At 38.9% G+C, this 15,030-nt stretch overlaps 1 protein-coding gene across 2 annotated transcripts in view; it reads right to left on the reverse strand.

Annotated features, from left to right (window-relative positions):
• The window catches only part of LOC115660293 (transcription initiation factor TFIID subunit 4-like), a 197,726-nt gene that overhangs the window by 125,648 nt on the left and 57,048 nt on the right, over positions 1–15,030 (reverse strand). The window contains exon 10 of one of the 2 annotated variants that reach the window (XM_030581550.1): positions 12,521–12,690. In XM_030581550.1, coding sequence (XP_030437410.1) covers positions 12,521–12,690 — 170 coding nt within the window. Of the gene's footprint in view, positions 1–12,030; positions 12,691–15,030 lie in introns of those variants that run through there. The other variant, XM_030581549.1, reaches the window with a different exon arrangement.

The following is a 15,030-nucleotide window of genomic DNA, read 5'->3' on the forward strand; positions in this document are numbered from 1 at the left end:
GGAGCCCTCCCCACGCCCTTCCGCGCAGCTGAATCTCGAGTCCTCCTGCCTAGGGTCTGTATAGCAGAAGTCTCCAACACAGCATGAGAACAGAGTTCTCTCCTCCCCCGCTCCAGTAACGTGGGATGGATGTGGGGAAGGGACGGGGAGAGAGTGGCGGTCCCGGGCTGGGGGCTTGGAGAAGTCACGTGGGGGGTGATGTGGGGAGGTCACACGTGCCTTCTCCCTTTGTGTACCTCTCATGAGTGCAGTGTACCAGCAGGAAATGATTTCTACTTGCACCACTGGGTAAAACTACCTGGTGTTAGCCCATGGTTATATATTCAAAATGTGTTAAGATAAAACTATGGTTCAACCAACATTCACTCAAAACTCAAAGATGTAGCAACACATGCACTGCAAGTACAAAAATTAGAATAGATTTTGTAAAAAATAAAATATAACGTAACCTCACACTTTTTATATAAAAGAGTTTATATTAATGTTAGTTATGTATGATAGGCCTCGACAACCTCAGATTCAACATACAGCAATATTATCCTGGCATATAAGTCACTAAAACCTGAGATGTACTGTTTTTACAAATGTAAGTGTCTCAGAATTTTTACTGACAAATTTCAGGTCATGAGTAATGAGAATTTTAAAGGTTACCACTCTCTGCTTAGTTATACTGTAACTCATAAGGGTGTTAAGAGTTTTGTTTATGATCCAGTTTTAACTATTTTGTTGACCAAACTACAAGCAGAAAGCTTCAAAAAACTAAAAAAAGTATTTTCTACTATTTAAAAATGCAGAAAAGAGCTGCTATATTAATCTTGGCAGACAAGGCTTTAAAGACTCAAAAGCTATTTTAATAATTTATACTTTAAGAGGATTGACAGGACTGAGGTGCAAGAAAAAAATGTTTTTATTTGCAAAACATCAGGTCTGACCTTGGTTACTGATGTGATAAACTATTGAAAATCGGTAGTGTCTTTGCATATTTAAGTTACAAAACAGACAATCTTAGAAGAACAAGTTAAAAACAATTTAGAATATCAAAATGCGTTTAGGACTAGGCTTTGTCTGGACCTTGCATAGGTGGTCTAGGAAAGAGTACAATTACTCCTCCTCTATTTCACCCCTTGCAAAGGTCAGAAACAACTGCAGAGAGTACTCTGCCAGCACCACTGCAGTGCTAACCATTCAAAATGTACTAGTAGTTCAACTCCTTTCATTGAATTCCCTCTTTCTCTTGCTCTCCTCTTAGACTTTACAGTATTAGAAAGAGAGAAAGTCCCCCAGAATATATTGTATGTCTGTATTATATTAAGCTCAACGGTCCATCCAACAGCATACAGCCAGTTCCCAAACACTGTTGTGCGCCTAGATAAGTAGAGAAAACTGGTTTGGAGAGCAGGGACTATGGCATGAATTAGAGAAAGACCAGACTGTTAACATAAGGCATTCTTAATCTGTCCCACCACCTTGTAATTAGGTCAGATACTCTTAGGGTGACCAGATGAGAGACATGAAATATCGGGGGGGGGGGGGCGGGAAGGGGTGCCAGCAGAGCAACAAAAAAAACAACAAAAAAACCCCACAAACACCAAGAGCCAGTTGCGGAGGAGAAAACAAAAACGAGAGCCACCAGAGCATACGAAAAATTGGTAGGGGCTGAGCATCCACCGGTAGCTCCATGCCCCGCCCCCCTACACCAGCTCACCTTCGCTCTGCCTCCATCTTCCCTGAGCTGGCTGCCAAGTCCTGCTTCTCCCCCCTACCTCCAGCGCTTGTGCAGCCATGCAGCTGATTAGTGCAAACCTGGGAGGGAGGGGTGAGAAGGAGGAATGCAGCGTACTTGGGGAAGAGGCAGGGCCAGGGAGGGGATTTGGGGAGGGATCCAATGGGGGGAGGGGCGGATTTGGGGTGGAGTTGGGGCAAGAGGGCATGAGCTTCCTCTGCCTGCGCGCTGGAGGGCAAAATATTGGGACAATTTGCGTCCCAACCGAACATCAGTCAGGATACGGGACAAACAAGTAAATATCGGGACAGTCCCTCAGGATGTCTGGTTACCATCTCCAGACCTGAGGAAAAGCTCTGTGAAGCTCGAAAGCTTGTCAAATCCACCAACAGAAGTTGGTCCAATGAAAGATATTACCTCATCTACCTTGCCTCGCTCATATGCGGGGACCAACGTGGCTACAACAACATTGCAAGGAACTGGGGAGACTTATCTGGGTAAGTAAGCTGATTGAGATGCAAGGATCTAATAAGCATGTCTATGAGGGACAAAAAAAGACCTGGTATCTGGACAGCAAAAGAGGCTGCCAGTCTGACCAGATGGGTTACAGAAGAGTTTGCTTTTCTCTCTCCTCTGTAACTAAACTGATAAAGCCCGGTCTCAAATAGCTTAAAGAGAAGTGTAAATTGAGATGTGCTGAAGAAATAGTTCTTCTCTTAAATTCATTTTCTCTTTTTTTAATAAATCTTGTTTTTATTAAGATTTCTGTTAAGTAATTTCATACAGATGTCACCAAAGAGATTCCTTTGTGTGTTTATGATGGCTCACTTGCTATGGAGTTAGATAAAAGAGGCCATTAGAGGGAAAACAGGAAAATCAAAACAATGGGAAAACTGTTAATTGTGGAATATCCACTACTGGCTCTATCCAGGTTAAAATGGTTTGCTAATCCTGGGCTTAAAGTAGGAACTAAACCATTATAGGACCCTGAGCCTAAAAAAGGAAGGGCTGGGGGATTGAGTGAATTGAGATAGGTGACCATGGAGTGTCAGTGAGGGCTGACACAGATGCAGAAGTCACTCAGACTGATCGAAAGTCAGGGTCTGCAGCAAGTAGGCTGTAACTTGGTTCCCTAGAGAATGGGGGCCAGCAAGTCTAAGTCATGTCCTGGCTTGAAGGGAATGCCAAGCATAGGCAAGACGGTATGTACATAGGCCTCATTTTACATCAATTTCTGATTGTTGTGCATCTTTTGGCAAAAAAAAAAAATCATACTTTGTTTTGAAGAAACTACATGTGTCACTGTATACTATTAAAGGCTCCCAAAGGGAAACCCTTCCAGGTGCTAAACCAGGAAGGTACCAAGACTAGCAACACAGAATATCCCACAGACTCAGTCAAAGGGTGGTTGGATTACAGGATCCCAACCCAAAGAGAAGTGGAGGCACAGGCCTGTCATTTGAAATGGGTGCACTGGGAAGACTGCAAAATGATCTTGAAAGGCACAGCCTACCTAGGGACAACGATGCTAACTTCTAAAACTACAGACATCTGTGGTGCATGTCTAATATTGGAGAAAAACTTGGCAAGCCAATAAATTCTTCATTATGACCACTGAAAAATTTATCAATGAACCCCAGTTTAATCTGATTTCTGAAAGCAGCAGCACGATATACAGTGGTCTAACAAATGTAAGGGTATTTTAAAAGAAATCACATTTGTACATTCCCACGAGTGCAGCATGAAAACCTCAAGTCAGATGATTCTAAGAGGGAGAGAGAAAGACTGTGGAGAAGCCTTTAAGACGAACTACAATGTTTTCTGGAAAAACACTGCAAGGTTAGTATGATCAGCAGAATTGCTAAATAAACATTAGCCGTCACTTAACACATTTTAGAAACTGTATTACCTTTCCCTTTTTTTCTTTAAAGATCCTTGATGTTGCGGCTCATTGACCAATGACTTCCCCCTCCACAAAGATGTCCCAGCATGTTCTGAGAGTTGGTGACGTTAGTACCACCACTAGAGCATGGAGTCTGCCTATGGGGATAATCCAAGTCAGCTTTATTGCAATATTGAATGGTTCTCTGAGGTTTTCTTTTTATTGTTCTTATTTTACATCCTATCTTTATACTGACAAGCTATACAAGAGGTGGAGAGTACCACCAGACTCTGCTACGGGATGAATCTTCGGGGAATACTGCTCCCAGCTCGAAGCTCCTTTGCAAATATCAATAACTTCAAGACATTCACAGGCAAACCCTTATTCTGAGGCGGTAGGTGGTGTTGTGGAAAGGCATGAAGGCTAGAACCATCCTCCAGAGATAGCAGGATAGCAGGATCTTTAAGGAAGACCATTATATGGGATTCATAAAAGAAAATCATGGTACTATGCTAAAGACAGTACTTGGATTCTCTATGTATTTTGGGGACCAAGTAGTATGGCCATGTTCTCAGTTCTATTACAATAAAGTCCCACCAAAAAAAATAGTAATTTTATGACTGTAGAGACCAGCTGCATTTTATTTATAAATACTGATGTTCTGAACAAATCTAAATTTAAGCTTATTTTTGAGGGACTACGTTTTGGTGGAAGAACATCAATACTAGTATGTAAGTTAGCCGTATAATGTGCAAGTAGCACTGCTGAAAGCATAACAGAAGCTATGTTGTGCTGTTGCACAGAAGAACCGATAACAATAAAAAGAAAACCTTAGAAATACACAAAAAATATTGAACAAAAGCTGTCTTACTTTTATAGAAAGGCAAACTCCAGGCTCTCTAGTGGTACTGATGTTACCAGTCCCATGCATATTGGGACGTCTTGTAGAACAGGAAGTCTAATCGTGGATCTATTAAAGAAAATAGAACAATAAAATTTAATAGTTTGTTGAAATGCCTACTAATTATGCTTAGTATTAGCACTACTGCTAAATAAGATTAGAACATTTTTTCTTTTTTCAAGGAAATAGTTATAGGTCACCATTTAACAAAATTTGGTTGCCCTAAAACGTTTGACATTATCAGATGCAAAATAAAACAAAATGAAGTATCTATAAAAAAGGCACAATAAACACATTTTCTTTTCCTCTCTCAGCACACTAGCTTTGAATATTTGGGCATGCACGTTAAATTCGTAGAATTATGGCAAATTTTCTAATCTGAAAATTTTTAAATCAAATTAACTCAATGAGATAATTACCCTTTTACTTCAACTGACAGATCTGTGCATTCCCTAACAGTGATATGAAACTACAGACATTTCAAACGCTAAATTCATATATACGTCCACCGCAGTCTATGTCATGTCTCTACAAATGATATATTAAGGATCCTTTATGGGAGCTGGAAAAGGTTCACAGACTTGGCATGCAAACAATCTTTCAAATCAAATGATACGATACCTAATACAAAACCTCTTGCTTAAAAGAGGCAGCTGGGATCAGAGAATTTCACTCATGGGATCAGGACTGCCCATGTTGTTAGGACAATACATGACTCCATAAGGCTATGCTTGAGGAGGACTAACATTTCATAGGAACATTATGCAAATGTTAAAACTACCTCCAAAACAGTCAAGGGTAATTTCCACAGATATGCGGGGGAGGGGAGGGTCATGACAGAAAGATGCTGGTAGATAAACTGATATGGAAAGGAACATTTCAGTTTGAAGGCAAATTAGTTCAAGAATAAAGAAGTCCAATGGTAAAAACAACAAAATCTTTTCAGTGTGATGGAAGAAAGCAGAAGCAAAAAGTAATACACATAGTTATCTGATGGTCAATCCCATGGCTTAAAACATGAGAACACCAACAACTATAATCTAACCAGATATAAAAGCCATTAACAGTAAACCAAACACAGACATAAGTATACTTTTACATTAGCACTGTTCCGTCTCTAAAAGAGTATCATCAGTAGTACAAGTATCTTATTCAAACACAAATGTAACTGTTGATAAACAGGCAGACAAAAAAGTGATGACAGAATGCCTATATTTATTATTTATTAAACTAATAACAAATGCTCAGAGAAAATAAGACAGAAGGCTCTAAAACCTATTGGAATGCTCTTCATGGAACAAGGCCAAGCAGATTTTCTAGGCAGTTCTAACACAATATCAAATGCCCTCTAGAGCATTCAGATTATTTGTTTAAAACATACACACATACACACAGCTGTTTTCCTCTATGAGGCCATTACTATGTGCCTCCAGAATGTAGAGTCCTAGATAAGCTTTTAGTTCTAAGATTTTTCTGTGTGTTGTATCATGCATTCATGCAGCAGGCACAAGAACCAAGAATGTGTTTATGAAGAATACTCATTTAGGCAGAAGAACAGTCAATATTCTGGCAGACAGAACTTAGGGTATGTCTACACAACGAAATTAGGTCGACTTTATAGAAGTCGGTTTTTTAGAAATCGTTTTATACAGTTGATTGTGCATGTCCCCGGACAAAATGCTCTAAGTGCATTAAGTCGGCAGACTGCATCCACAGTACCGAGGCTAGCGTCAACTTCCAGAGCATTGAACTGTGCGTAGCTGTTGGTAGCCATCCCACAGTTCCCGCAGACTCTGCTGCTCATTGGAATTCTGAGTTGAGATCCCAATGCCTGATGGGGCAAAAACAGTGTCATGGGTGGTTGTGAGTACATGTCGTCAGGTCCCTCTCTCCGTCCCTCCCTCCCTCCGTGAAAACAATGGCAGACAATCATTTTGCGCCTTTTTTCCTGGGTTACCTGAGCAGACACCCTACCATGGCAAGCATGGAGCCCGCTCAGCTCACCGTCACTGTACATCTCCTGGGTGCTGGCAGACGTGGGACTGCATTGCTACACAGCAGCAGCTCAGTGCCTTTTGGCAGCAGACCATGCATTACGATTGGTAGCCATCGTCGTCATATTTCTGGGTGCTCTTTTAGCCAACCTCAGTGAGATTGGTCGGGGGGCCTGGGCATTCATGGGAGTGACTCAGCCAGGTCATTCCCATCTTCTGCCGAGCGCCCATGAGATGATGATGGCTTGCAGCCGTACTGCACTGTCTGCTGCCAGCCTAAGATGCAAAAGATAGATGGATCAAAACAAGAAATTGACCTGATTTGTTTTGTGAAATCAATGGCCTGCTAAACCCAGGGTTTTGTGTTCAATTCTTTAGGGGTCCATTCTGTGTGACAGTTGTTTGTGTTTCTCCTTGATGCAAAGCCACCCCTTTCGTTGATTTTAATTCCCTGTAAACCATGTCATCAGTCGGTCCTCCCTCTGTCAGAACAATGGCAGACAATTGTTTCATGCCTTTTTTCAGCACAGAACCAAACGCTGCAAAAGCAAAACCAGGCGAGGAGGCGATGGCAATGCAGTGACAAGAGTGATGGAGACATAGACATGGACATAGATTTCTCACAAAGTACGGGCCGGGCAATGTGCCCCAGCAATGTGCACATCATGCTGATGAGCTCTGCATGGTCATGTATGCTGATCAGCTCGCCACGCTGGCCAAACAGGAAATGAAATTCAAAAGTTTGTGGGCCTTTTCCTGTCTACCTGGCCAGTGCATCTGAGTTGAGAGCGCTGTCCAGAGTGGTCACAATGGAGCACTCTGGGATAGCTTCTGGAAGCCAATACCATCGAATTGCATCCACACTACCCCAAATTCGACCCGGCAAAGCCAATTTCAGCGCTAATCCCCTCGTCGGAGGTGGAGTAAAGAAATTGATTTAAAGAGCCCTGTAAGTCGAAAAAAAGGGCTTTGTCACATGGACGGGTCCAGGCTTAAATCAAGGTAACGCTGCTAAATTCGACTTAAAATCATAGTGTAGACCAGGCCTTAGAGAAGAGTACAAGGAGAGTAAGAACAGGGTATATCTAAATTGTGTTGAACCTAATCCTTGCAATTTTAATATTGACAAACAATGGCTTTCAAAGTATCATACAAAGCTGCCCTGCAGACAATATGTTTAGGAATAACCTTCGGCCTTCCACTATCTAGGCCATTAGAACTTGGACACATTAAAGAGATGCATTTTCAGATTTCTTGAAGGATATGTTTCCCTGCCAAGAGATTTATTTAGAATAAGAAAAGTGCTACAATACTCATATTAATAGGAAAAATTAGGTACCTCGTGTCTTGTCAAGTGAGAGTTTTCTTTACATAAAACAGTCTCTGACAACAAGGAGATATAAATATTTGATCATTGATCAACAGACAAATCTTTAAGAAAAATTCATTTCATAACTCAAAATTAACAATAACTTTGAATGAATGGGAGATGAAAATTAGTCATGACTCTTCCTACGAATGAAAAGCTATCATCTTTAATAAATATTTAAATAAAATGGATAGTTACTCTGAATTAGATATAGCTGATAGTAGATTTTACTTCCATCTCCACCTATAACCAAATATATACGTATTTTTAAGTACTTCACACTTTGAATGGTTCTGGTTAGCCAACTGCCCTATACGGAGAGAGAGAGAGCAAGAGCAAGAATAGCATAAGTCAAAGAACAGTATTTCAGGCTTATGTTTCATTATTCTTGCTGTAACTGAGTTATTACATGGCCATGTCACTCTAACCTATGACATTCTGGAGTAGTCAAAGTAAGAGCAAGATATAAACTGTGGTGTCGTTTGGTTGGGTTGTAAATAGAAAGGGAAGTCAGGTGGAGTCAAGACTGAGCTGTGGGAATTTGTGTTTTCTTACAAATCCTAAGATTACCGGGAGATTGCATTTTGGTGACCTGGAACCCCAAAAGAGGGCTTTTTGAAGGCCAAATAATGTTCTAGGGCTCATCATTTCTACAGAGACAGGTACAGAGATATTCTCCTAAATAGTTTTCCAAGAAAGGAGGTGTGTGAGAAAAGGAGGGGACTAGAGTTTTATCCCATTGTCCCATTTAATGGGCTAATGTTAAGAAAAGGAAAATTTAGGATGACTATCAGGATTTCCATAGAAAATGAGATGGTTCCACCCAAAAACAGTAGGTGATGGGAACCAATTACTAACAATATTTATCATTAGGCCACCTGACACACTACAAAATGAACAACGGAGAATGATCTTGCATTGGCAAGAAAATCGACTAGTTGCCTCACCAGGCTTTTTCCCCCATGTACAGCTTTTACAATCCTTCAAGTTTCCTTGAAGGCCCACTATAGTTGTGCAAAGAGTAAGGTTAACGCCTCTGTTGTTTAGACATTGTTATGGTCATATATTTTGTATGACTTCTCATTTACCTTTCATGCTTCCTACTATGTATGCAGTTCTTCTTTTGTTACTATGTATTAACAGTGATCGTGGATGTTCTTTGCTTCTTTCTCTTCTTGTACCTTTTCCCTTTTTTCTTAGTTTCAGTTGTCAATGTATATAAAAAAATTCTTCTTTTGTTTCACCCTTTACTTGGGTCCTGTTACTTTTCATTTAAATGCAATATAAAATAAACTACAGCCTAATTTTTATATGCCTCACAATCAAGCAGCAATTATACATAAGATGAATCAAGGGGATTCTACTTTTATCAAAACTGCTATTAAGCAAAAAGAATAAACTCACTCTTACAATAATCCTCTTAGGAGCCGTGATACATTATGTGTATTGTGGTGCTGCCAGTTTATTGCACAACAGAAACTCAATTCAAAGAATGTCCACGTAACAGCTACTATTTAAAAGCTAATAAAGCTAAGAGATAGTCCCTATCCACCAAAAAATAATCAAAGAACAACTAAAAAATGGAAGAAAAAAAAACAAACACAAATGATCCAACTTTATTTTTCTGTGTTTTCTCCCAAATGAAAACTAGGAACTGTCATTATTATTTATTGGGAAAGTGCAGCCATGGCATGGGGCTAATCAAATTTTCTCAGCTCATCAAGGCAACACTATCCAGGTGTGCTAATGGAGCAAGCATAAGGATCTTTCAAATAAAAATATACAGCACCAGCAAGCACAAGAAAAATTGTAGCCTTTCAAAAAAGAGACGGCAGACTGTTGTGTGTGCCATTGTGTTGTGCTGCCATGCAGCAGAATCAAGTTTTAAGCTTGATGATCCTGGGTAGAGCGGCGACAAAATACATTGCCCAGTGCAAAAACATTCATTCTTGATTTTGAATCAAGACAGAGGTTGAATCAATCAAAATCCTTGCCTTCATAGATGAACAAATGGCAACAATTGCTAGTCAAAGATGACAAGACACAAAGGCACACAGAGAAGGAAGTAATTTAGGCAATGAAGTAATTTCTTTGTATTAATGCATCTTTCAGCTATTTCTTATATTTAGAAGGATTGATAATATTTATATTTAAAATAAAACTATGGACTATAATGTTGCCAAGTTACTGTAGAGATAAGAATGTACAATATTTTAAGAAGAAATCTCTTTTACTATAACTTTGAGGCATTTGGCTGGTGGTAACTGCCAAAGACTGCATAGCATCTGCTCTCACTTTAGCAGTTTATATTCTGACTCGAGTGAATGGAAGCATAATCTCTGAAACAGCCTTTGGGGAACACTACTGAGTTTCTCCACAGAGCTCTTGCTCAGAGATGAGAGAGCAGGGATTAATATTACAGAAAACTTGAAAGAACCAGCTTCTGAGATAGGGAATGAATAGCAGTGTCCTGATACTGTACATACCACAGTTCTTTCTTTTACTGGAACATTAGAAAGATGCCCTTAATACTACAGTGATTATTAAATATGAAATGCTTTCAAGATAGAAAAAACATCTCAATTTTAAGCCATATTCAGATACATTAATGTAAGAAAAAAAGTGTATTTTACCTTGTTTGTCAATAGGCATAGTACAAAACCATAAGACAATAGTGGATCCAATTATCTGAGACTTTTCTTTTCCTAGTGTGTCTAAGAATGTGACAGTCTCCTTTGTTTAGCCCTTGTGTGCCTAGGCATACCAACACATGGTCAGACTGATTTTGTGATACTCATACAATCTCATTATTTTAAGTGCCCCGTAGCACAAACTACTGATTTTTGTGTGGTCCTGTGAGAGCAACAAAATCTGGCCACACACAGTGAAAACAAAGCTTTTAAAGCTTCAAACTCAGCTGCAGGAATTCTCTCCTCAAGAACCATGGATACTAAATAGTAGCCACTAGTGAACCCCAAAGCCACTTTCAAAACTACAAAAGACTATATAAAGCTCCAGAAACAGCAGCAAGAGCTCACTAGGAGCGACCACTCTCTTGGATTCACTGCTTTTGAGAAGCAAATCCCTGCAGCTGCTTTTAAAAGCTTTGAAAGTTTCATTTTCAATTATCAAAGCCAATAAAGTTTCAAAAAAAACAGCCACGGGGATTTGCTTCTCTGACGAGCAAACCCCAAAAGGCAAATGGTGAAGAGTGCTGTGTTCTGTGGCTCTTAAAGTATGTACAGAATCTTCTAAGCCTGACACTTCAAATTACAACTCCATGTTGGGCTACAATTGTTATACCCAGAAGAATTAATTAAGGCTTGCCTGGCAACTTTATTAGTGACTTTCCAGTTATTAAGTCTAATTTTCTTTGCCTTTTGTTTTGTTGCACCAGTATACAGTACAATTACAGCAGGCCTCACAATGGTGCTTCCAAAGACTTGCACTAAAAGCTTGTGGACTTCATAATCTCAGACAGCAACCACCAGATTCCCAAAATGTGCATTACTAGTTTCTTATAGTAACTTCATATGATGACATTATCATCAGGGCACTGGAATAAGATAATTGTGGACTACCATGGCATTTAGTTCCTCGCTACGGCCCCAGCACTGCAAAGGGACTACTTAAAGTGTGTAAAGCAAAGCACATGAAAATGTCTTTGTAAAATGAGGGCCTGTCAGAGTGTAAAAGTGTACAAGTGTAAAGTCAGAGTGTACATTTACGCTGAATTTTGGAAATATGAGACTACAGGTAAAAATTCCAAAGTCACCTAAGTAACATAAGAGCCTAAATCCCACTTTCAAAGGTGACCTGGGCATTGAAGAACCCAAGTCTCATTGAATGTCAATGGTATTTAAGATCCTAAATCACATTTAAAAATGGGACTTTGGAGGCTTTTAAAATTTTATCTTAAGTCAAAATAAATTTTTGTTTTCCTGACATTTTTAGATCTTATGTGGCCACCACATTTAACCTAGTTCAGAGTAACATAAAATAAATACTGAGCATAATTACTTGCTACTTTTTAAATGTCACTAATTGAGTGTTTACTTTTTAATTTGTTTTTTATTCTGAAAAGAACTGGTAACATTCAGGCCCAACTGTCAATAAAAAGATAATTTATTTTTTTCCATACCATAGCAAATAAAACCACCACAAAAATTTAAAATAGTTATAGACGTTAAAAATAGGATTAATACATTTTAAATCTTTTTTGTATGAAGAAAATACATCCAAGCAAACAACTTGTCTTCTGCAAACCATAGGAAGTGGAAAGCAGGAGATCTGGATTCTATTCTTGACTCATTCTTAGATATCTGCTGTGATCTAGGGCAAGTCACTTTACCTCTCTGTGCCTCATCTTGGTCATGTGCAACATCTGAATACTAATGCTTCCCCACTTCACAGGGACAATGGGAGGTTTATTTCCTTAATGTCTGCCAAGAGCTTGGAGATCTTCAAGTAGATTATAATACCAAAGTGTCATTTTGATACAGTTTGACACAGTCAAGATACTTTTGTAATGAAAAATGCTTGTAGAACCTTAATTATATCAATGCTGGATGCTACCATGTATTGTGACACTGACTAAACCTGAACAGCTTCCAAAGGCAATACTACCGAAAGCAAATGACATGCTTCTCACCCATTTCTAGTATTCGTTTATGTAAAGGGATAGCAGCAAGAAAGGGTTCATCTTTACAAGATTGTATCTGGGTTCCAACCAAGTCGGAGTTGGTTGCCATAATTCGTGCACTCTCTTCATTAAGGTTAACTCCAGCCATAGAGGCAACATCATTGATGTCATCGTCATCTCTATAACAAAAGCATAAACAAAAGATAATTTTGCATGCGATACAGTAACTTTCATAAATTAACTGCCTCCCTTAAAGGGAATAATCATGCAATGCTCCTGTTCAGAAGAGAGAAGTGGGGCCAGTTTACTGGCACAGCCACCTGGCTCTACCTTATCATGGAATATCCAAGATGCAGAAACAACTTAATGGAACATCTCTCTTTGACCACTCAACATCAGGCAATCTGCAAAAGAGTGGTGTGTGCAGCATGGACAGAAACACCCACAATTCTATATGGGCAGCTTTCCTTTGGCCAGAAGTTGATGAGAAACGCGATAGCAATGATAGCTATGTGGCCAGCTGACAAAGGTTAGTAGTGACCGCAGACCATAAGGCACTCACTTTCCCCCCCGTACAATGATGGCTTGGAAGTAGGGGGGTCAATCAATAACAGTAATAAAACAAAAAACCCACACACACTGAAACCAAAACACTGTATTATTTCAAATTGCTCAAGGTTCAAGAGATACCCTTATTAAAACTACAATTGAGAACAACAAATCTCACAAAAATGCTGAAAAAAAAAAAAGGAAACAAACCACATACCAAAATTTTTAGTGTAAAAACCTTAATACCTGTGATGGAACTGGCACCACTTCAGAGAAGCTAAAACTAGATCACATGAGACTGAAGATCCATTTCTGGCCAAGCTATATGAGCTTAGCTGAATATTGGACCATGTGAAGATAATCACAAACATGAACACATGGTTAGATAAACTGGTATGGAGAATAAGTGAATCTAGAACAAATAGGCTGGAGGCTCAAACCTCCAATTAGAGCTAAAACAAAGGTGCTTATGATACTACAAAGCTGGTTGTGTAGTTAATGAAAACAAAGCACTAACTTACAAAGATGCCATACAGGATACTAATAACAATCTGGAATGCAGTGAGGAAGAAAAAGACTTAGAGTCATTCTTACAGAAATGGCTCTGAACTATTGCATTTACACTCTGTACAACACCCTGTATATGTAGAACAAGCCCACAGAGTCTCTAACAAGCAAAATGCAAACACAATAAATGCTGACACCGTTATCGGTGTGTTCCCAAACCATTATGATAAACATGGGATTTTGCAAGCATCTTGCAGCAAAACTTACATTATGTCAACTTCTACACAGACATACAGCCAATGTCATCGCATTCACTTCAACCAGGACCTATGGTATACACATCTGTATAGAAAAATTTGGAAAGCTACAAGTACCTTTAGCATTTTCACATTTGCAGCCTGTGATTCCAGCATTTGGTCTCTGAGAGGCAGTTTCACCTCCATCAAATATTCATTCTAACATAAAAATAGAGAAAGTATTCTCCATTTCCAACAAAAGTTCATAATATGACACACAGGTAAACAAATTTTGTTCTTGAACCTTAAGAAGCCAAAAAAGTTTTACTGGTAATGACTTAAAAGCCCTAAGATTGACTCTCTCTATTCAGACAACTGGAATTTTTAAACTGGATAGTGAAAACAACTGCAAGGTTTGAAAAAAATATATGTATAAATAGATAAGGAACATTACATTTATATAAAAAGGTAAGTTAGAAGTATTACTATATTTGACTGAAATGTTTGTTGTGCGTCTTGATTAGCCATGTACTGAAATTTAATTGAACACTAACACCAAAGTAAACTGTGCAATGGTTTTAACATTGCCCTCTACAAATGCTATTTTGTACGATTACCATAGCTTTAACATTTATCACAAAATAATTGGCAGAATTTTCAAGACAAAACATAATTGTAAGTAACATCCCTTTCCCATTAACCTTTGGGAATGCTCATTTCTTCTTTCTTTAGTGTTCTATCCATGTTTCTCCTTCCACCTGCCTCACAATAGTAAGCACGAACTGAACTATTTACCTTACTATGCTTTAACAATAAGTAAAAATCTATTTTTTTACATTATTTGAGTCCTAACAGAGCCCCTGATAAACTTTCTTTCTTTAGGGTAGCTTTTGAAGATGCTGTAACAGCAAAACTCAAAAATGCTGAAGTTTTTAAATGTACAATTTACTGGAAAAAAGTAAAATCTACATGTGAATTTTGCAGTGAAAAAGTCTAAAGACACCAGTCTTAATAATACAGTCAAATAAACCTCACAACATACAGTAATTCATTTTACAAAAAATCTTTTACTTCACTTTATTGAACGTAGTGCTCGTGAAAGGTATGAGATACCCTAACGACTGAAAAAATCCCATTTATCCTCAAAACAGATATGGCCTGAGTAACAGCAGAGTAATGTTCCACAAACTCTATGCTCCATCAGTGTTCTTTAACCCTGCTCTGGTG

The sequence above is a fragment of the Gopherus evgoodei genome, chromosome 12 (genome assembly GCF_007399415.2).
Source record: "Gopherus evgoodei ecotype Sinaloan lineage chromosome 12, rGopEvg1_v1.p, whole genome shotgun sequence".
Taxonomy (NCBI): Eukaryota; Metazoa; Chordata; order Testudines; family Testudinidae; genus Gopherus; species Gopherus evgoodei.